A 22057-nucleotide genomic window follows, 5' to 3' on the forward strand; every position below is an offset into this window, starting at 1 on the left:
ACAAAGATAGCTTGGAGATTTGTGAATGTGACATGGAGAAAGCCTTCAGTAACTGCGTCGAGAGGTTGCGTGTAGCCTACTATTGATAGTCAGCAATGCAATTTATAGAAGGGATGTTTTCTATTGGGGACTTTACATTGAGTAGGCAAAATATGGTAGGCTACTAGCGATGTGAGGGCTGGCCTAAATGTAGGCTCTGAATGAAGCCAGATAATGATATGTCCGGTTCATTCATGCAGCTATTCGCAAAGCATATTTTGCATTAGCGCTGCATAAAATGTGTATACCATCGGTTCACGGGACCCGTCAATATTATTCTTGGGAATCGGGAAGGAGCTTGGTCGGTAAGTCCCGGTATACTGGTTAAACCCTAATGTGTATGTGATCGCTACAAGAACATAGATATAGGTGACGGAGCGGGGTCTCACTTGACAATGAGGGTCTTGAACAGGACGAGAGCGCGTTCCTCCAGAGTGCTTTTGCCCTGAGTGATGGGGTCGTTCTCGTATGTGTACTTCTGTTCCAGCTCCTGAAGTTTCTTCAGCTGCTGGCGTACCTGCTGTAAGCCCTCTGCCACCGCAGTGAACCTGCACCCACCCCCCCCACACACACATACAGGGTTATGGTTGAAAGTATCTGAACAGTGTCTAAGGTTATGTGTAGTGGCAGGGGCAGGAGCTAAGGTGGACAGGAGGCAGGGCTGACCAGGTTTGTAGCTGATCTAGACAGGCATTAGGTGGACCACCGATACAGGCAATCTGCTGTCTGTGCTTCCAATCAGGTATCTCCTCTGTCACCAGGGTGTACTGGATCTGCTCGGCCAAGTTCAGGATGTAAGCTATCTGATGCACCACCACCTACAGGTCGGGAGAAAAACACCACAAGCTAATCATACACCACAAGCTAACCATACAGAGTACACAAACACACACACACACGTACGCATACACACGCACCTCTCTGGTTACGTTGAGTTTGATGAACATCTCTCTGATGACCATCTCCTCTTCACGGATCTCTTTCTGTACCACCGGTGACTGTGTCATCCCATTCACCTCTTGTTCCACTGACAAGTACATAGAGTCACAACTGATATAGCGTTAAGCATTCCCAATATGATATTTTAAAAAAGGATCTGGAATTTTACAACACAGATATTTCAGTCTGGAAACGAGTTTTTAGTACAGTAGGAGTAAGTTGTTATTTCAGTACCGTCACATTGGCTAAAGCATAGACCAGAGATCATCAACTAGATGATGACCGAAAGAAGCCCAAACAGATATAATATTAGACTAAAACAATTGGTATACGATCACGTGTTTCTCTATTATGCATAGGAATACTTGGGAAAAGATTTCCAAAATCACTTGGAGCGGATATCCTGGTGTTTTTACAGTCTTTCATGTCCAATATTTTTTTTATTCAGTAAATAATATATATAAGTGCCTTCGGAAAGTATTCAGACCCCTTGGCATTTTCCACATTTTTTTCTTTTAAAACCTTATTCTAAAATGGATAAAAATAAATACAAATTCCTCCGATATCTACACACAATAGCCCATAATGACAAAGCGAAAAGTATAGAGATTTTAGCCAAAGTATTAAAAATAATAAACAGTAGTATCTTATTTACACAAGTATTCAGACCATATGAGACTCGAAAACTGAGCTCAGGTGCATCCTGTTAACATTGATCATCCTTGAGATGTTTCGACAACTTGATTGAAGTCCACCTGTGGTAAATTGTACATGTCTATACAAAGTCCCACAGTTGACAGTGCATGTCAGAGCAAAATCCAAGCCATGAGGTCGTAGGAATTGTCCGTAGAGCTCCGAGACAGGATTGTGTCGAGTCACCGATTTGGGGAAGGGTACCAGAAAATGTCTGCATTTGAAGGTCCCCAAGAACACTATTCTTAAATGGAAGAAGTTTAGAACCACAAAGACTCTTCGTAGAGTTGGCTGCCCGGCCAAACTGAGCAATCGGGGGAGAAGGACCTTGGTTAGGGTGGTGACCAAGAACCAGATGGTCACTCTGACAGAGCGCAAGAGTTCCTCTGTGGAGATGGGAGAAACTTCCAGAAGGACAACCATCTCTAAAACACTCCACCAATCTGGTCTTTATGGTAGAGTGGCCAGACGGAAGCCACTCCACAGTAAGAGGCACATGACAGCCCGCTTGGAGATTGCCAAAAGGCACTTAGATTCTCAGACCATGAGAAACAAGATTCTCTGGTCTGATGAAACCAAGATTGAACTCTTTGGCCTGAATGCCAAGCGTCTCATCTGGAGGAAACCTGGCACCATTCCTACGGTGAAGCATGGTGGTGGCAGCATCATGCTGTGGGGATGATGCTGACAATGATTCTAAGCACACAGCCAAGACGACGCAAGAGTGGCTTCAGGGCAAGTCTCTGAATGTCCTTGAGTGGCCCAGCCAGAACCCAATCGAACATCTCTGGAGAGTTCTGAAAATAGCTGTGCAGTGACGCTCCCCATTAAACCTGACAGAGCCTGAGAGTATTTGCAGAAAATAACGTACCCAAGAAGACTTGAGGCTGTAAATGCTGTTAAAGGTGCTTCAACAAAGTACTGATTAAAGGGTCTGAATACTTACGTAAATGTAATATTTCCATTTTTATTTGTAATACATTTTCTAAAAACCTCTTTTTGCTTTGTCATTAGTATGACAAAGCAAAAATTATTTAATCAATTTGAGAATAAGGCTGTAACGTAACAAAAAATTCCGAAAGCACTCTATATATTTTTGGGGGGCTCAATATAACTTGGGGGACCGAATAAAACCACCCATGGGCCGCCAGTTGGGGAACCCTGACGTATAGCATTAGACATATAGCAATAGATCTAGGACCAACCCTGACATATAGCAATAGATCTAGGACCAACCCTGACATATAGCAATAGATCTAGGACCAACCCTGACATATAGCAATAGATCTAGGACCAACCCTGACGTATAGCAATAGATCTAGGACCAACCCTGACATATAGCAATAGATCTAGGACCAACCCTGACGTATAGCAATAGATCTAGGACCAACCCTGACATATAGCAATAGATCTAGGACCAACCCTGACATATAGCAATAGATCTAGGACCAACCCTGACATATAGCAATAGATCTAGGACCAACCCTGACATATAGCAATAGATCTAGGACCAACCCTGACATATAGCAATAGATCTAGGACCAACCCTGACATATAGCAATAGATCTAGGACCAACCCTGACGTATAGCAATAGATCTAGGACCAACCCTGACGTATAGCAATAGATCTAGGACCAACCCTGACGTATAGCAATAGATCTAGGACCAACCCTGACATATAGCAATAGATCTAGGACCAACCCTGACATATAGCAATAGATCTAGGACCAACCCTGACATATAGCAATAGATCTAGGACCAACCCTGACATATAGCAATAGATCTAGGACCAACCCTGACATATAGCAATAGATCTAGGACCAACCCTGACGTATAGCAATAGATCTAGGACCAGTCTAGTCTCGTGTCCCAGACCCAGGCTGTTGAAATAGACTAGGACCAGGCTCAGGCTCAGAGGCTATAACTCACACAGTACCTCGGCTCTGCAGGGTCTTCTTCTTAAAGTCATGTTCATCCTGTAGGTCCTCCAGTGACTTCATTTCCTGCTCTACATCCTGAAGGAGGGCAGAAGTCACACTATTGGTTTTTCATGGACATCGATGATGTTTGTGAATAACATTTTCTGTCCTACTCTTCCAGACTGTTCAACTGGCTATTTTCATATAGATAATGCCGTAGTCATCTGCATGACAACAAAAAAAACACAACCAATATCACATGGTAATGGCCAAATGAGCGCACCTGTACTTGGTTCCTCAGGTCGTTGACATTGTTGTCCAACTCTTTCTGTTTCTCCAACACCACATTGTTTTGTGTGGACCGAACGTTTTCCTGACAAAAACAGTTACAGACAATATGGTCTTCTTTCACACTCTGAAATGCTACTTCTGTTGCAGCAATGATTGAAGATAAAATACATCATATCAGAGGCTGTTTAACACTTTAAAAAATATATATATATATATGCTGCAAAGAGATTTGCTGAAAAGTCAGTTCATGACTAAATTGTCCATGCAATAACTTTTCTCAGAAACACAAAAGAATGCGTCAATCACAATTCATTACGCACACTGCGACAAACTATGCTCCCACATTTCCACAAGGCAGTATGAAAAAGGCAAGATCAGTGTCTCACCTCTTTTTTTAAGGCACAGGCCAGGATTTTCTTCTCCTCTTTCAGACATTTACATATAGTCATGGCCATGTGCAAAGGGTTCTCCTGAAAGTGGTCCTAGGAAGACAGTTAATCAACTTTAAAAGTCGAATGGGTTCCTCAAGGTTCTGTTCCAGGACCACTGCTCTTTTTCACATACTTGCTAGTTGCTACCTCTTGGAAATGTAATTTATAAAAAGGAAATATCACTGCTATCCTGATTATAAACAACCTGCAAACCAAACCAGATAAAACATTATAGGTGTAATATGCAGAAATTGTGCCATTTTTTCCTGGTTGCTAAAATTCTAATTTCAGTATGTGAAATATCTTTTCAATAACTAAAAATATTGTATTTTCAGCTGTTTGAAGCTGGGATAGAAATCCGAAAGTAAAAGAAGCTAAAACTAAACTTATACATGAGAAGCATAGAAAGAGTGCACATAGAACAGCTCTACCACTTCTTAAGACTTGCTTTCAATGAGAATGACATATCTATACCTCACATTTCTATGTGAATATGGTTGGGTCGCCCAAAAACGTACATATAGCTGCTTTACATTTGCTAAATCAAAGGCATATGTAACAAAGGACTGGATAGCCAGTATCCTGATTGAAAACTCAAACAGTACAATGGTTAAAGATTAGCTTAAAGAACCTCAAGATACTTTTGTGTATGTGGACACCTTCAAATTAGTGAATTCAGCTATTTCAGCCACACTCGTTGCTGACAGGTGTATAAAATCGAGCACACAGCCATGCAATCTCCATAGATAAACATTGGCAGTAGAATGGCTTTACTGAAGAGCTCAGTGACTTTCATAGGATGCCACCTTTCCATCAAGTCAGTTCGTCAAATGTCTGTCCTGATCAACTGTAAGTGCTGTTATTGTGAAGTGGAAACATCTCGGAGCAACAACGGCTCAGCCGCAAAGTGGTAGGCCACACAAGCTCACAGAACGGGACTGCCGAGTGTTTAAGTGAGTAGCGCATAAAATCATATGTCCTCGGTTGCAACACTCACTACCAAATTCCAAACTGCCTCTGGAAGCACAAGAACTGTTCGTCGGGCACATCATGTAATGGGTTTCCATGGCCGAGCAGCCACACACAAGCCTAAGATCACCATGCGCAATGCCAATCGTCGGCTGGAGTGGTGTAAAGCTCACCGCCATTGGACTCTGGAGCAGTGGAAACGCGTTCTCTGGAGTGATGAATCACGCTTCACCATCTGGCAGTCCGACGGACAAATCTGGGTTTGGTGGATGCGAGGAGAACGCTACCTGCCCTAATGCATAGTGCCAACTGTAAAGTTTGGTGGAGGAATTATGGTCTGGGGCTGTTTATTATAGTTCGGGCTAGGCCCTTTAGTTCCAGTGAAGGGAAATCTTAACACTACAGCATACAATGACATTCTAGATCACAATGTTCCAACATTGTGGCAACAGTTTGGGGAAGACCCTTTCCTATTTCAGCATGAAAATGCCCCTGTGCACAAAGCGAGGTCCATACAGAAATGGTTTGTCGAGATCGGTGTGGAAGAATTTGACAGGCTTGCACAGAGCCCTGACCTCAACTATATTGAACACCTTTGAGATGAATTGGAACGCCGACTGCAAGCCAGGCCTAATTGCCCAATATCAATGCCCGACCTCACTAATGCTCATGGCTGAATGGAAGCAAGTCCCCGCAGCAATGTTCCAACATCTAGTGGAAAGCCTTCCCAGAAGAGTGGAGGAGGTTATTGCAGCAAAGGGGGGGACCAACTCCATATTAATGCCCATGATTTTTGAATGAGATGTTCGACGAGCAGGTGTCCACAAACTTTTGGTCATGTAGTGTAATTTGTGTCATTACATCAGCTTGAAACATTGTTGATACCCTCGATCCTGATTGGCACTGATCTGACAATAAAACAGCATCTCCAGACCAGTCCAGACCAGCACTCTTAGAATCAAAGCACCAGTTTTATGGATTAATACTCAATAGCCAATGCCTGAGTGTTTATACCTTGTAAATTAATGTCAATCCTCAATCCACATTCCACCCTGGCCTTACCTGCAGTTTGCGTTTAATCTTGCGTACATTGTGTTGCAACAGGAAGTTGTTCTCCAGGGCGAAGCGGCTGTACTGGTTGTCCAACTGGCCCAAGAGGTCATGGAAACGGACCATCGCCAGGGAAACGCTGGTTGCCACCGTGTCCCTGCAGGGCATCAACCAAAAGGGGCGGGATTTTGAAATCTATTGTTATCATTTAAAATGATAGCAACCAGACCACGGAAACACAGTGTAGTGTCTTAACACTTAGTACTTATTTATATAATAAGAAAGACTCTGAAAACAAGTAATTGAACTGGAGCTTCACATTTACTCAAACGAGTTAGTACCAGAATAACATAGAACAACACTGCGCATGACCAAGGGTGCTCCATCCTTAAAGGGGACATCAGTAATTAACAGAACATAACATTCCTTCTCTTATACAATCAGAGTTACTTTTACCAAACCACAACTGAAACATTTCCCAGAACTTGTAGTTATTTTGCATCTTTTAATTTGAACAGTTCATTTTTGTTTGTTTGTTTATAAGCCTAGTCTGTCTGGTGGGCGGTGCCTTCGTTCTGGGTAGCGCCTCGGATTGTCTGGAGGCTCCTGAACATCCTCAGTGTGTGCTTGTTCCATTATAGCTTCTGCTATAGCAGCACCTTCATCAACAAGTTCCCTTCTTTCAGCCTGGGGTCTCTTTACTGCCCCACCGTCCTCTACAGTTCCCTGTGTGTCACTCTCAGGAGCTCTCTGTGCCTGTTCTCTCTCGATTGTTGTGCTGTTTTCCGTAGAATGCATTTGGATAATGTGACGCCGCCACATTATGTCTGGGCTCACTTGAACCTGGTAAGTTCTGGGTCCCGTTTGTGTGTGTACGTTCCCTCTTGTCCATTTCCCTCCTCTTCTGTAGTCTCGCACCATCACTTCCTGTCCTGTTTGGAGATGGCGCTCCCGGCCACCGGAAAGCATCTTGGCTTGTTTGTTCAGCACTTCATTACGCCTGTTTGGCTTCATGATGTCCAGCTGTGTGCTGAGAGGCCTCCCGAACATCAGTGCGGCTGGGCTTTCATTTGTCTGGCATGTGGGGTGTTTCGGTAGGAGGCCAGGAACTTGGCCAGTTTTGTTTGCAAAGTCCCTTCGTCTCGTTTTGCTTTGCTGCACGGAGTCCTTGCTTTAGGGTTTGCACAAAGCGTTCTGCCAGCCCATTGGTGGCAGGGTGGTACGGAGCTGAGGTTGAGATTTGATTCCATTTACTGACATGAATCTTGTAAACTCGTCACTTACAAAAGCTTGTGCGTTGTCACTTACCAGCTGCAGCGGCAATCCGAAGCGTGCAAACATTGTTCTGAGACACTCTATCGTCTGAGCTGAGGTGGAGGAGTCGGTGCAAAACACCTCTGGCCATTTGGAATGGGCATCAACTATAACCAGAAACATGTGCTTTTCAAAGGGACCAGCGTAGTCCACATGAATTCTCTGCCATGGCTCTGTGGGCCATTCCCATGGGTGGACTGGGACAGGAGCAGGCATGTGAAGGGTTTCCAAACATCTGCTACAGTTCTTCACCATGTTTTCTATCTGTTGATCCAGACCTGGCCACCAGAAGTGGCTTCTTGCGAGCAGCTTCATTTTGACAATTCCAACATGACCTTCATGTAGTTGCTGCAAGACTAGATGTTGGCATTTCTGGGGTATCATGACTCTCATTCCCCACATCAAACATACTTGGTACGTTGTAATTTCGTTTCTCCGCTGGAAATACGGAGTTAGCTCCTTTCTGCCAGTAGCTGACCATCCTGACATGGAGTAGGTGTACACTTTTGACAAGGTCACATCTTTCCTTGTCTCCTGTTTGATAACTGTGCTTGTGACCGGTAGTGCCTCGAGCTGAGCGGGATGGAACATGTCCACTGCATCCACCCTCCTTTGTCTTTCTCTTGTACACGGCAGTCGGGATAATCCATCTGCATTTGTGTGGAGGGATGACGGCTTAAACTCAATGTCATACATATGACTGGCAAGGAACAGGGCATATCGCTGTAATCTGGCTGCTGTCATTGCCGGAATGCCTTTCTTTGGACTGAAAGTGGAAAGCAACGGCTGGTGATCTGTAACCAGTGTGAAACGCTTGCCATATAGGTATGCGTGGAATTTCTTGACGCCCCACACTAGAGCCAGTGCTTCTTTGTCGATTTGTGAGTCGTTTTTCTCTGCATCATTCAATGTTCGTGACGCAAATGCAACTGGCCTCTCTGACCCATCGTTCAGTGTGTGTGAAAGGACTGCCCCTAAGCCATAAGGGGACGCATCACAAGCCAACTTCACTGGCATTTCAGGGTCGAAATGCATCAGGACCTGTTCAGATGTTATGAGCCGTTTTGCCTCCAGAAATGCATTTTCACACTGCTCTGTCCAACGCCATGTCCTATTCTTTTCCAGGAGCTGATTTAGAGGCTGGAGTACTGCTGAAAGGTTTGGGAGGAATCTTCTGTAGTAATTGATCAATCCCGTGAAAGATCTCACTTCTGTGATATTTTGTGGCCGTGGTGCCTGTACCACTGCCTCGATTTTGTCCTGTGTTTTGTGCAATCCATTGCAGTCAATTTCATGTCTACAGAAGACAATCTTGTCTTTGAAGAACTCACACTTCTGTAAGTTTGCCTGTAGACCATACTCTTTCAGTCTTTTCAGGACCTCTTCCAAGTTAGCCAGGTGCTCTTTGTCGGTGCGTCCTGTTATGATCATGTCATCCAGGATACACTGGGTTCCTGGGATTCCTTGCAAAATCTGGTCAATAGTTCGTTGCCAAATGGCTGGGGCTGATGCAATGCCAAAAACCAGGCGGTTATACCTGTATAGACCTTTGTGTGTGTTTATTGTCAGGTACTGTTTGGAGCTCTCTTCAACCGGTAGCTGCAGGTAAGCCTGTTTCAGATCGATTTTACTGAAGTGTTTCCCACCAGCTAGTGCATCAAAGATGTCATCCAGACGTGGTAGGAGGTATTGGTCCACATGCAACATTGGATTCACAGATACCTTGAAGTCTCCAAACATTCTAACAGACCCGTCTTTCTTCACAATAGGAACTATGGGTGAGGCCCATTCGCTTCTGTCCACTTGTCAGGATCCCTGTATCCTGCAAGCGATCGATCGATTTCCGCTTCCACCTTTGGTCTCAGGGAGTATGGAACAGATCTGGCTTTGCAGAATTTGGGTTGCGTCATCTCTTAGTACAAGTTTTGCTGTGAAGCCTTTTACTGTTCCCATCTGATCACTGAAAACTGTGTTGTATTTCTTCCGCAAGTGTTCCAGCGTTTGGTCTGTGCCTTTCTCTTTGGACTGGAACGTGTGGAGCATTTTCAAGTCACACCAGTTCAGCTTTATTTTTGAAGGCCATTCCCTGCCAAATAATGGGGGGCCAGTTCCAGGCACCACATGCAGCTGTAACTGCTGTGTTTGCCCCCCATAACGCACTCTGACCTGCAACGCCCCCATTGGGCTCAATCTCTCTCCCTAGTAGGTCTTCAGCAACATAGCCTTAAAGTGCTCATTGTAGACGGTAGTGGAATTTAGACACTGCAGATCCTGTGTCCAGCTCCATTTTGAGGGGTTTGCCTTCGATATCTGGTGTCATCCATATTATGCTACTGCTGGGAGCCACTGTGTTTAACTCCATTGTACCAATTAATCGTTCATCTGAATCACTGCCACTGTTCTCTGCTAGTGCATTCACAGACCCTTTCATTTTCTCAGTTTTCCTTTTGTGACTGAATTTTGCTTTGCATGCTCTTTGAATGTGCCCCCCCCCCCTTCTACTGCATTTGTGACAAATGTCGTCTTTGAAACGGCAGTCCTCTGCTCTGTGACCATCTGTCACACCTGTTGCATTTTTCGGCTACACGGAGGGAGGGGGGGGCTGTCGGCTTCGTGAAAACTTGTGCAGGGAAATGTGACAGGTCAGTACTTCTTTTACTTTGCAACTCAAATGCATCTTTAGTCGCGATTTCCATAGCCACAGCAATTTCAACCGCCTTTGCAAACGTGAGATCTGATTCTGTGAGCAAACGGTTTTGAATGTGTTCATGTTTCAGTCCACAAACATATGTATCCCTTAATGTGTCATTTATGTTCTCTCCAAACTGGCAATGTTCAGAGTTTCTTCAACTCTGCTACATATGTACTAACACCCCCCCATTCTGATCTCTCTTGTGGAAACGAAAACGTTCCGCGATGAGGAGTGGTTTAGGTGAAATTGTGGAGATATTGCAAAATCACCTGTGAATGTTTTATTTGAGGGCTTCAGAGGGGCAGTCAGATCTCTTAGCAAACTGTACGTTTTTGGTCTAATTAAACTCAACAACGCTGGTACTCTCTTGTTATCAGCAATGTCGTTTGCAATGAAGTACTGTTCCAGTCGTTCAATGTAAGTTGCCCAGTTTTCTTGGGTGTCATCAAACACATCTACTTTCCCGATGCTAGCCATTCTCTTTACTTCCGGCTCCACAGGTCTTTGATCTGCAGCCTCGTTCTCGTCAGCTCTCCCCTCGTCTTCACTGCTTGCTAACTGTTGTGCTACAGGGTCAAAATCTTCCTCTCTTCCTACGAGCTCCATCTGTATTCGTGATGCACACTGCAGGTAATCATCCTCGTCGCCATTGTAGTGTCTTAACACGTAATACTTATTTATATAATAAGAAAGACTCTGAATACAAGTAATTGAACTGGAGCTTCACATTTACTCAAACGAGTTAGTACCAGAATAACAGAACAACACTGCGCATGACCAAGGGTGCTCCATCCTTAAAGGGGACATCAGTAATTAACAGAACATAACACACAGTGTCTTAGAAGGTGAAGAGTTTGACAAACTGCACATCAACAACAACGAAAGTGTCAACCTTGATACATCTCTTACTTTTACTTTCAGTTTTCTTATTACGGTAGTTGGCGCAGGCTTTCGTCTACCCATGCATTTCCTGCAATTCTATGTCACGTATACTCACTCTGACCTCTAGGTTATCAGGCTGCTGATTATCCCGCACACCTGTTACCATCGGCAAGCGCACCAGCGCCTCATGACACTCACCTGGACTCCATCACCTCCTTGATTATCTGCCCTATAGCTGTCACTCCCCTTGGTTCATTCCTCAGGTGTTATTGACTCTTTTTCATGTCGGTGTGTTGTTTGTTTTGTTTTTTTTGGTTTACTTATTAAAACACTCGCTCCCTGTACTTGCTTCCCATCTCTCAGCGCACTCATTACATTCTACATATTTTGCCATAGGCTGGAGAGAAGTTATTGCAGTTTTTAATATGATATTTGAGTGAGAGTGACAAGTTTAGATTGGTAAATTAGCTGGCTGCTAGACTAAAGAATTGTTGCTTACATGGGCTAATTAAATGACTGTCAGTGACAGAAATAACAAGAGAATCTGCTTTTACACAAACACATTTTGAAATTGCACCTTGGGCATTTTATACTATTCTAACTCTCAACAGTAAGTTTACATATTTTCTTGGGGGGGGTTGATCTACTGGAAGCCAGTTGCCCATCCCTTCCCTAGATTAACAAACAGCAGCACCTTAAATTATGAGAACAGTACACAGCCTTTGAACACATCTACACATACTGACTGTGTAAATGACAGACCTAGTCAGACACTGCTGCTCACTCACCAGTCATGGCTCTCAATCCACGCACTGAGGTACTGGCGGATCTCCATGGGGAAAGTATCATCATACAGCTGGTCCAACTGCTCCAGGTACTTGGAGTCTAATTTCTGCAGCTGGAACCACTGGGCCATCTAGGAACCAGGTACAGAGACATGGCAATCATTGTTTCCCCCTGTACCATTCCATGGGCACATACAGTTAGCTTCTTTAGTTTTTGAAGGGTTGAGGAAGAGTCAGCTGCTCTATAGTACTGCTGGGTAACACCAATGTTGCCTAATGTGATAATGGCTGAACTGTTTTCCATTATCTTTTTACTGCGTTCTGTGTAACTCGGTGAAGGGATATAGTTTAAACAGGCTTTAAAAGTAGCTAGACTGGATGCCGTGTGGGATACGCCAAATAAACATGTGATTCACATATTTTTTTAAATAATATATATATCTATATATTTTTTTAAATTCTTCACATTTTCAAACTGTAAATTTATATTTTCCAACGGGGCTATACATTTGGGTGAGTTTTTTCTCTCTCGCCTAAGTAGCCTCATTTTACTGCCAAAAATAAAATCCAACCATCTAGTGTTCAGCGAAATAACAACACAATGTCAAATACAGGTAGCCTAGTGAAATATTTAACATCCAATCACATTAACCGTTACTCTCTCGCCAGAAACCTTCACTTTTGTGCAGACATTTAGGAACGAAACATGACAATTTGAAAAATAAGCCACTGGAGTTTTTTGAGCAAGAATAAAGATGACTTTTGAGTAGTAAGACATGTATAAAAGCAACGGATACCATTAATAAAAGGGGCTAGAAGGGGCATCTTATATGGTGAGCTCTCGAGTGGATAGAACAGGCAAGCCCCATACTATTGTGGAGGACTTAATTCTTAATTGTGTGTAAATGAACTCAAGCTTACGGGCAATGTCAAATGTGATATAGTGAAGCACCTGAGTGAACTGTGTGCTCAATTACGAAGGTACTTTCCCAAAACGGACGACACACAACAACTGGATTCGTTATCCCTTTCATGCCCTGCTTCCAGTCTACTCAACAATATCTGAACAAGAGAGACTCATCAAAATTACAACAAGTGGTTCTGTGAAAATGTAATTTAATCAGAGGCCACTGCCAGATTTCTGGATAGGGCTGCGCTCAGAGTTTCTTGCCTTGGCAAATCACGCTGTTAAGACACTGATGCCCTTTGCAACCACGTACCTACAGATGAAGTCGGAAGTTTACATACACCTCAGCCAAATACATTTAAATCAGTTTTTCCACATCTCTTGACATTTAATCCTAGTAAAAATTCCCTGTCTTAGGTCAGTTAGGATCACCACTTTATTTTAAGAATGTGAAATGTCAGAATAATAGTAGAGGGAATGATTTATTTCAGCTTTTATTTCTTTCATCACATTCCCAGTGGGTCAGAAGTTTACATACACTCAATTAGTATTTGGTAGCATTGCCTTTAAATTGTTTAACTTGGGTCAAACGTTTCGGGTAGCCTTCCACAAGCTTGCCACAATAAATTGGGTGAATTTTGGCCCATTCCTCCTGACAGAGCTACTGTAACTGAGTCAGGTTTGTCAGCCTACTTGCTCGCACACACTTTTTCAGTTCTGCCCACAAATGTTCTATGGAATTGAGGTCAGGGCTTTGTGACGGCCACTCCAATACCTTGACTTTGTTGTCCTTAAGCCATTTTGCCACAGCTTTGGAAGTATGCTTGGAGTCATTGTCCCTTTGGAAGACCCATTTGCGACCAAGCTTTAACTTCCTGACTGATGTCTTGAGATGTTTTAATATATCCACATGATTTTCCTCCTCATGAAGCCATCTATTTTGTGAAGTGCACCAGTCCCTCCTGCAGCAAAGCACCCTCAAAACATGATGCTGCTACCCCCGTGCTTCACGGTTGGGATGGTATTCTTCGGCTTCCAAGCCTCCCCCTTTTTCATCCAAACATAAAACAGTAAAACAAGTCATTATGGCCAAACAGTTCTATATTTGTTTCATCAGACCAGAGGATATTGCTCCAAAAAGTACGATATTTGTCCCCATGTGCAGTTGCAAAAGTTGTAGTCTGGCTTTTTTATTGCGGTTTTGGAGCAGTGGCTTCTTCTTTGCGGAGTGGCCTTTCAGGTTATGTCGATATAGGACTTGTTTTACTGTGGATATAGATACTTTTGTACCTGTTTCCTCCAGTATCTTCACAAGGTCCTTTGCTGTTGTTCTGGGATTGATTTGCACTTTCTCACCAAAGTACGTTCATCTCTTGGAGACAGAACGCGTCTCCTTCCTGAGTGGTATGATGGCTGCGTGGTCCCATGGTGTTTATACTTGCATAACATTGTTTGTACAGATGAACGTGGTACCTTCAGGCATTTGGAAATTGCTCCCAAGGATGAACTAGACTTGTAGAGGTCTACAATTTCTTTCTGAGGTCTTGGCTGATTTATTTAGAGTTTCCCATGATGTCACACAAAGAGGCACTGAGTTTGAAGGTAGGCCTTCAAATACATCCACAGGTACACCTACAATTGACTCAAATTATGTAATTTAGCCTATCAGATGCTTCTAAAGCCATGACATCATTGTCTGGAATTTTCCAAGCTGTTTAAAGGCACAGTCAACTTAGTGTATGTAAACTGCTGACTCACTTTAATTGTGATACAGTGCATTATAAGTGAAGAAATCTGTGTGTAAACAATTGTTGGGAAAATGACTTGTGTCATGCACAAAGTAGATGTCCTAACTGACTTGCCAAAACTATAGTTTGTTAACAAGAAATTTCTGGAGTGGTTGAAAAATGAGTTTTAATGACTCCAACCTAAGTGTATATAAACTTCAACTGTAAGACTGAGACTCTCTCCAATACAACCCAACATTGTAGAGTTATGTGCATCCTTTCAATCCCACACTTCTCGTTAACCTGCGGTCAGTTATTCACCATTTTCGATGAACAAATAAGGTTTTATATCTAAGATGGTTATATAAAGAGCAAAATGATTGATTCTTATTATAATATGATTTGTTCCCTGGTCCCATAAGAGCTCTTTGTCACTTCCTACGAGTAGGGTTGTGACAAAAATTCACATTCATTCTTATGTTTAATAAATGTACCGTGTAGTGTGTGTGTGTGGCAGGCTTACAATGATGGCAAAAAAAACAACATTTGAGAGTGCGCTGACCCTGGCGCTATAGAGGGGGTACGCAGAGTTTTGCATTCCCAAAGAGTTTGGGAACCACTGATATAAGGAATGTGAAATGATTTACACTTTTACCTTTGATTAATCTAAAACCAAATACTTTTGGTATTTTACTGTGTGACTTTCACCTTTACTTGAGTCATTTTCTATTAAGGTATGTTAACTTTTACTCAAGTATGACAATTGGATACTTTTTCCATCACTGGTTACAAGTGATGCCCAGGGACAATACTGCAGCCTTTCCTGTACTGATGAACAGTTGTATTTTCATCAATAGATTAGATTACGCATTGAACCATTGAGTATCATGTGTCTCTTATCAAGATATATTTCTAATTCGTTTCCTGTTCCAAATGAAGAATGCACAACCATTATCACATGCTGATTGATTGAAGCGAATTATATTCAGTCAACAGCTATGGTTATGGGGTGTGTGATTTTTCTAAACCTGCATCTTTGAAGCATTGCAAGATCAACTGAAGTGTCTTTATATGATTATGATGATTCAAGCAAATACATTCTGAAAACAGCATTGCAAGACAAAAATAAAATGAAAACATGATTACAAACATGGTAATCTATTGTACCACACTTGTAGTTATTGCACATGCATTGATTCAGTATACAATTATTAGGTGGCCTAATCACTTTTGTCAAATTAATCCGCACACGTAACACTATGCAAAAACGTATGTGTCAGTAGCTGCCAATGAAACCTAATACAATTTTCAAATTAAATTATTCAAAAAAAATCATTAGAAGAAAATGGCAGAAATTATATTTTTCCTTACAAACCAAATTCTTTGAACAGACAATCTATTTTGTGACAATCATGTGAAATATGTACAATATTTGACCGTTTCAATAATATATCCACAAAATTCCCTGCAATGCACAATTGCTTTTTTGGGCTTATTTGACCTGCTATGTATTGATTACAGTAACTACCAGGTACAGTAAGCTGTACCTACCTTGATTAACGTTGAAAACGGTACAAAAAGGTGAAGTCAAGATAGATGGGAAAAGGTTCCTCCACTAACATCCCAAGCCCTTTGCTTCAGAAAACATGTGAACATTTAGGTAGGCTTTTTAATTCTGTATAGCCTATCGCAGCTAAGCTTTTGCATAAATTCAGTAGAGAACCAATCAAAGTCCAGTGCGCGTTTTGGCGCTGTTCTTTCTATCGGGCAACCTCCCTCATCCGCATGAAATCAGAAACTTAAATTTAAAAACGTAACTCATTCAGACCGTAAATAGAAACCTAACATATTATTGAAAAAAGGCATTGAAAGTAATGTCACATTTTTGGGGTAGTTCCTCCTGTACTGCAATGGAATGTTCAACATTTTAAAAAGCTAATTCATAACTCAAAAAGCTGTCTTGCTGACGAAACTGCATGTATTACAATTGCTTGGCAAAGTTCAACAGTCGTGGTCGTATCTTCATTTATCTTTGCAAGTGCTCTCAGGTTCTGTCGGCGGGAGTGGCAGAAAATGATGGAACGGCAGTGTAGAAACCATGTGGTTTCCGAGAAAGCGAAAGTAGATGGTGCAGTTCCACTGATAGGAAACAGCCTGAACGTAACCTGCTCAAATTCCAAGTCAGTATTTTTTTCAGGAACGTACAGTGCATTCGGAAAGTATTCAGACCACTTGACATTTCTCATTTTGTAACAGCCTTATTCTAAAATGGATTCAATTGCCCCCCCCCCCCCAATCTATACACAATACCCCATAATGACAAAGCAAAAACAGGTTTGTAGAAATGTTAGCAAATTTATTAAAAACAAAAAACTGAAATACCACATTTACATAAGTATTCAGACCCTTTACTCAGTACTTTGTTGAAGCACCTTTGGCAGCGATTACAACTTCAAGTATTCTTGGGTGTGATGCAACAAGCTTGGCACAGCTGTATTGGGGAGTTTCTCCCATTCTTCTCTGCAGATCCTCTCAAGCTCTGTCAGGTTGGATGGGGAGCGTCACTGCACAGCTATTTTCAGGTCTCTCCAGAGATGTTTGATCGGGTTCAAGTCCTGGCATTGGGTGGGCCACTCAAGGACATTAAGAGACTTGTCCCGAAGCTATTCCTGCATTGTCTTGGCTATGTGCTTAGGGTCTTTGTCCTGTGGTAAGGTGTACAATCACCCTAGTCTGAGGTCCTCCAGGCGGACTGTCATGTGCCTTTCACCTAGGAGTGGCTTCCGTCTGGCCACTACCATAAAGGCCTGATTGGTGGAGTGCTGCAGAGGTTGTCCTGGAAGGTTCTCCCATCTCCAGAGGAACTCTGGCGCTCTGTCAGAGTGACCATCGAGTTCTTGGTCACCTCCCTGACCAAGGTCTTTCTCTGATTCAGAGGGTTTGGTTTAAATACGGAAGACACATTTCAATTGAAGGCATTCAGTTGACTGACTAGGTATCCCCCTTTCTCTTTCCCTTCTCCCCCGATTGCTCAGTTTTGCTGGGTGGCCAGCTCTAAGGAGAGTCTTGGTGGTTCCAAACTTCCTCCATTTACGAATGATGGAGGCCAGTCTGTTATTGGGGACCTTCAATGCTGCAGACATTTTTTGGTAACCTTCCCCAGATCTGTGCCTCGACACAATCCTGCCTCTGAGCTCTACAGACAATTCCTTCGACCTAATGGCTTGATTTATGCTCTAACATGCACTGTCAACTGTGGGACCTTATATAGACATGTCCAGTCATTTTTGGATTTACCACGTGAATTCCAATCAAGTTGTAGAAACATCTCAAGCATGATCAATAGAAACAGGATGCACATGAGTTCATGTTCAAGTCTCATAGCAAAGGGTCTGAATACTTATTTATATAAGGTATGTTTTTTTTATATACATTTCCAAAAATGTTTTTAAAAACTGTTTTCACATGGTCATTATGGGGTACTGTGTGTAGAGTGAGATTTAAAAAAAAAATGTATTTAATACATTTTAGAATAAGACTAACATAAAAATGTGGAAAAAGTCAAGGGGTCTGAATACTTTTCGAATGCACTTTGTGCATAAATCATGATTTAGTCTGCCTATTTTTATATTGAGTTGTTTCTTATTTTGATCACTTTCTGAAATATATACAATAAAACTTTATCCCTCAAGTCAAGGGAAAAAAAGCTTGGCCCCTGCACACATACACAGAAGCTCGATCACGTATGCAAAACCATCAACATCAAGTCAAATTTTATTGGTCACATACATACATTTAGCAGATGTTCCTGGGGTGTAGCAAAATGCTTGTGTTCCTAGCTCCAACAGTGCAGTAATATCAAACAATTCACAACAATACACACAAATCGAAAAGTAAAAGAATGGAGTTAAGAAATATTTAAAATATTAGGACGAGGCCTACAAGATCGAACATAGAGAGAAGAGAGATAATGATTAAAAAACATTAATGCCAAGATTATGGTGCAATGCAGACAGTCAATCAATTACAATATCAGAATGTCCTTTGTCCCATTATAGGCTACAGTCATTATAAAACTGTACATTTGGATATTGGATGCTGGTTGGTTGATAGCCGCGAGTTATTCACAATAACAATTCCATTTGAATGAACAATGTACTATGGCATCTGTGACAGCACGCACAGTGTCATTGAGGCCATCTCCATTTTGAAGTATTACATTTTCTTATTTTGTGTTTGAAAAAAAGCATACAGCTAATATTGGTGATTTTAATGCCACTTGCAGTGCTTGAGTCCTGAACCAAATTGTGTCATTGACTTGTGGCCACTAGAATGTGGTGATATACAGTATTTTAAAGACATTTAAAAATCATAGTTAACCCAACTTGAAGACAATGCTCTGATCATTGGCTGATCGCTCCCAACCCATAAGAAACTCAGTTGACTACTTTAACATGGTGGAAGCCCTCAATGGCAATGTCCATGCTAAATTGGGTCATATCCACAATGACTCCTCCAACTCTGAACCTTGCAAGCCTGCCTCTCCGACCTATGCAGAAATTAGTTATGTTATTTCACAACAGTAGTGGGTTGTGAAATAGATACATTGTTGGAATGTGGTTTTAACCTAATAGCATCCAGGAATAGACTCACCAGTTGTATTAATGTGTCCATACAAGACTGACAGCTTCATGGAGATAAATCCAAAGAAATGGAAATAGAAAAAGGTAAAACAAATTAAAATGCACAGCTGCTTGATGTGATTGTGTGTTAGCTTTAGTTGGCCAGCCTGCATATAAACCTTTTTTTGTTGTTGCTTAAAATGGACCACCAGTCCGCTTGGCTGGCAACTTCAGAATCTCTGAACTACTGGCTTTTGCCCAAACTATTCACTCTAGTACGCTAGCTGCTTCTGTAGACGTTCAATCATTGGGCGTTAGCTAGTTAGCATTGGCTTGATAAAAGACCTTCAGCATTGCACGCAGACATACAAAAAGGTACCCATGAATTCATCCGACTCTGGCTAAATAGAAAAAAAAGGGTTTGATTGTCAAGGTCAAAAAAATTTATGTACTGTATGTTGGCAACCGTTTAATCCAGGCGTTTGAGAACAGCTTTCGTCGTGTGTAATTCATGATAATCCCCCGGGTTCTCACACTTTACTGTTTAAATGACAGATGAAGGGTAGTTTAGATTTTTTTGCTGTGAATAAACTACCTGTGCCACTAGGCTACCCTGGGCGGCAGGGTAGCCTAGTGGTTAGTGTTGGACTAGTAATCGAAAGGTTGCAAGTTCGAATCCCCGAGCTGACAAGGTACAAATCTGTCGTTCTGCCCCTGAACAGGCAGTTAACCCACTGTTCCTAGGCCGTAATTGAAAATAAGAATTTGTTCTTAACTGACCTGCCTAGTAAAATAAAGGTAAAATAAAAAATTAAATAAAAACCATTGGAAGAAGCCGTAAACCCAAAGTAGGCCTACAACACATCATGCTACACTATTTTGCGAATAAAGCCTGTAAATTAGTGTTTACACTTCACAGAAACTACTGTAGCGCAGCTGATCAGTGAAATAAGGAAGCAACCTCTTCCTTCAAGGCAAAACAGTAACCTAAATAGACAGCCCAAGGTGCTTTCCCATTTTACTACAATAGAAGGAAGGGAGGTACAGTAGCCACATGATGCCAACAATGTAGCAGATCAAATAAATGCCAAGAGAAAATGAGAATCGGGTATTGACATATGAATCGGCACATCTGCATTTGAATCATTCACGAAATATTTCAACATATGAGGAAACGTTGCGCTTCTGAAGAGCATGACAAAAAACAAAAATCTTACTTAGGAATTGTTGTTTACGTGTTGAATTTTAGACAGTAAAATGTGTAATCTAACCCTGGGTTAATCTGATAAGCAGTCATTAGTCAATTAATAAAAACAAATTACTATTCCACATATTCAAGGAGAGAAAAGCTGATGAAAAAAATATTGCTTTGTCCAGTACAATATTTTATCCATCCTCTGATTGTTGATCATGGCTATCTATAGGTATATTCTACTCAGTAGTAAAGACAATAGGGAAAATCATATGTAGTTAAGCCTTTTTCTACTCGAGAGGCCTTGGGCTCTTAGTGCAAAAATATCAAATTGGTAGCTAAACAAATGAAAAAGAATGGGATAATAAACATTTATTCTTTGTCCAAACCTTGGTTCGTGATAGAGAAGTTTAAGACATATAGTCCAACAATAGGCTAACATTAGTGCCACATAATACAAGACATTTCAGAATACACACAATTAAATACATATATTTTATGAGAAGTGATATACCACTGCATGTAATATCTACTTTACACTTCCAACATTATACGTTTGTATTCATGACAATGGGCTCAAAGACAATACTAGCAGTTGGATAGAAGAGCAATATATTGTGATCAGATGTAAGAGAAAATGTCACATCCAGTGACCCTCAGTGGAACACGAGTCGTAGAGTCGTATACTTGGTATACAAGTCGTATACTTGGCATACTCTGCAGGTCATCTTGTGTTACTCGGAGTACGGAGAACTCATCTGTATAATAGGGAAGTAAAAGTCAGACAAATGCTTAACTTAGGACAATGCAAATAAAAGATAAGATTATCGAATTTCAGCAGGTTCAGTCCATTGTTATTTGGAGACTGGCTTAGAGAGGCACAACTGCGTCTCTGCAATGATGAATGAGTTGGCTACAGTAGATAGGTCTACAGTATGGGGCTAGGCTAGCTAGCTGCAGTGTGTCTTTTAGGTGGGGGGGGGGGGGGTTACTGTACTCACGACAGTCTCAATCTCCAAGGGGCTTAGGTGCTGTGAGTACTGCAAACATCCCAGGGGACATAGGGGGGGGATTCTGGGGAGGGAGGTTAGGCACTGGGGGCGGCAGCAGTGGAGAAGAGTTTCAGTGTTGGATAGCCATAGCTAGCTAACATAGCATCCCTCTGTTTCAACCGGGTGTTTCAGTAGGCTAAACTAGCTAGCTGCATCCGCTAGTTAACTGAAAAAAATACTAAAGAAATAAAAGCTAGCTCTCTAGCCCTCACTTTATTTAAGAAATGGATTTCAAAACTGTTCAACTATAGTCTTTGGAGTCAACTACTCACGTGTTATGCACTGTAGTGCTAACTAGCTGTAGCTTATGCTTTTAGTACTAGATTTATTCGCTGATCCTTTGATTGGGTGGACAACATGTCAGTTCATGCTACAAGAGCTCTGATAGGTTGGAGGACATCCTCCAGAAGTTGACAATTACTGTGTAAGTCTATGGAAGTGGATGAGAAACATGAGCCTCCTAGGTTTTGTATTCACGTCAATGTGCCTAGAGAAGGACGGAAACTAGCTGTTCTCCGGCTACACCATGGTGCTACCCTGGTGCTACCCTACA

At 41.9% G+C, this 22057-nt stretch overlaps 3 protein-coding genes across 8 annotated transcripts in view; all 3 read right to left on the reverse strand.

Annotated features, from left to right (window-relative positions):
• The window catches only part of LOC115108041 (signal transducer and activator of transcription 1-alpha/beta-like), a 30279-nt gene extending 13977 nt beyond the window's left edge, over positions 1 to 16302 (reverse strand). For 3 of the 5 annotated variants that reach the window (XR_003860294.2, XM_029631933.2, XM_029631961.2), the window contains exons 1-9: positions 16190 to 16302; positions 12008 to 12135; positions 6344 to 6488; positions 4268 to 4363; positions 3874 to 3963; positions 3601 to 3686; positions 957 to 1089; positions 706 to 857; positions 429 to 587 (exon numbers count right to left, since the gene is read on the reverse strand). Coding sequence is in view for 4 of the 5 variants with exons in the window: in XM_029631933.2 (XP_029487793.1) it covers positions 429 to 587; positions 706 to 857; positions 957 to 1089; positions 3601 to 3686; positions 3874 to 3963; positions 4268 to 4363; positions 6344 to 6488; positions 12008 to 12135 (989 nt within the window). In the remaining variant the exon portion in view is untranslated. The remainder of the gene's footprint in view (positions 1 to 428; positions 588 to 705; positions 858 to 956; positions 1090 to 3600; positions 3687 to 3873; positions 3964 to 4267; positions 4364 to 6343; positions 6489 to 12007; positions 12136 to 16189) is intronic. The other 2 variants (XM_029631942.2, XM_029631951.2) reach the window with 2 other exon arrangements.
• LOC135565355 (uncharacterized protein K02A2.6-like) lies at positions 7406 to 10600 on the reverse strand. Its single transcript, XM_065011892.1, has one exon. The coding sequence runs from the start codon at positions 9383 to 9385 to the stop codon at positions 7505 to 7507; it is 1881 nt and encodes a 626-aa protein (XP_064867964.1). The 5' UTR covers positions 9386 to 10600; the 3' UTR covers positions 7406 to 7504.
• A 2092-nt stretch (positions 16303 to 18394) lies between the features above and the next one.
• The window catches only part of LOC115108086 (signal transducer and activator of transcription 4-like), a 31895-nt gene continuing 28232 nt past the window's right edge, over positions 18395 to 22057 (reverse strand). For both annotated transcript variants that reach the window (XM_029632043.2, XM_029632053.2), the window contains exon 22: positions 18395 to 21210. In XM_029632043.2, coding sequence (XP_029487903.1) covers positions 21207 to 21210 — 4 coding nt within the window. In that variant the 3' untranslated portion in view covers positions 18395 to 21206. The remainder of the gene's footprint in view (positions 21211 to 22057) is intronic.

Source organism: Oncorhynchus nerka, linkage group LG3 (genome assembly GCF_034236695.1).
Source record: "Oncorhynchus nerka isolate Pitt River linkage group LG3, Oner_Uvic_2.0, whole genome shotgun sequence".
NCBI lineage: Eukaryota > Metazoa > Chordata > Actinopteri > Salmoniformes > Salmonidae > Oncorhynchus > Oncorhynchus nerka.

Coding starts and splice junctions, on each gene's coding strand:
- LOC135565355 (XM_065011892.1), bottom strand. CDS start 9,385: ATGTTTGGAGACTTCAAGGTATCTGTGAATCCAATGTTGCATGTGGAC.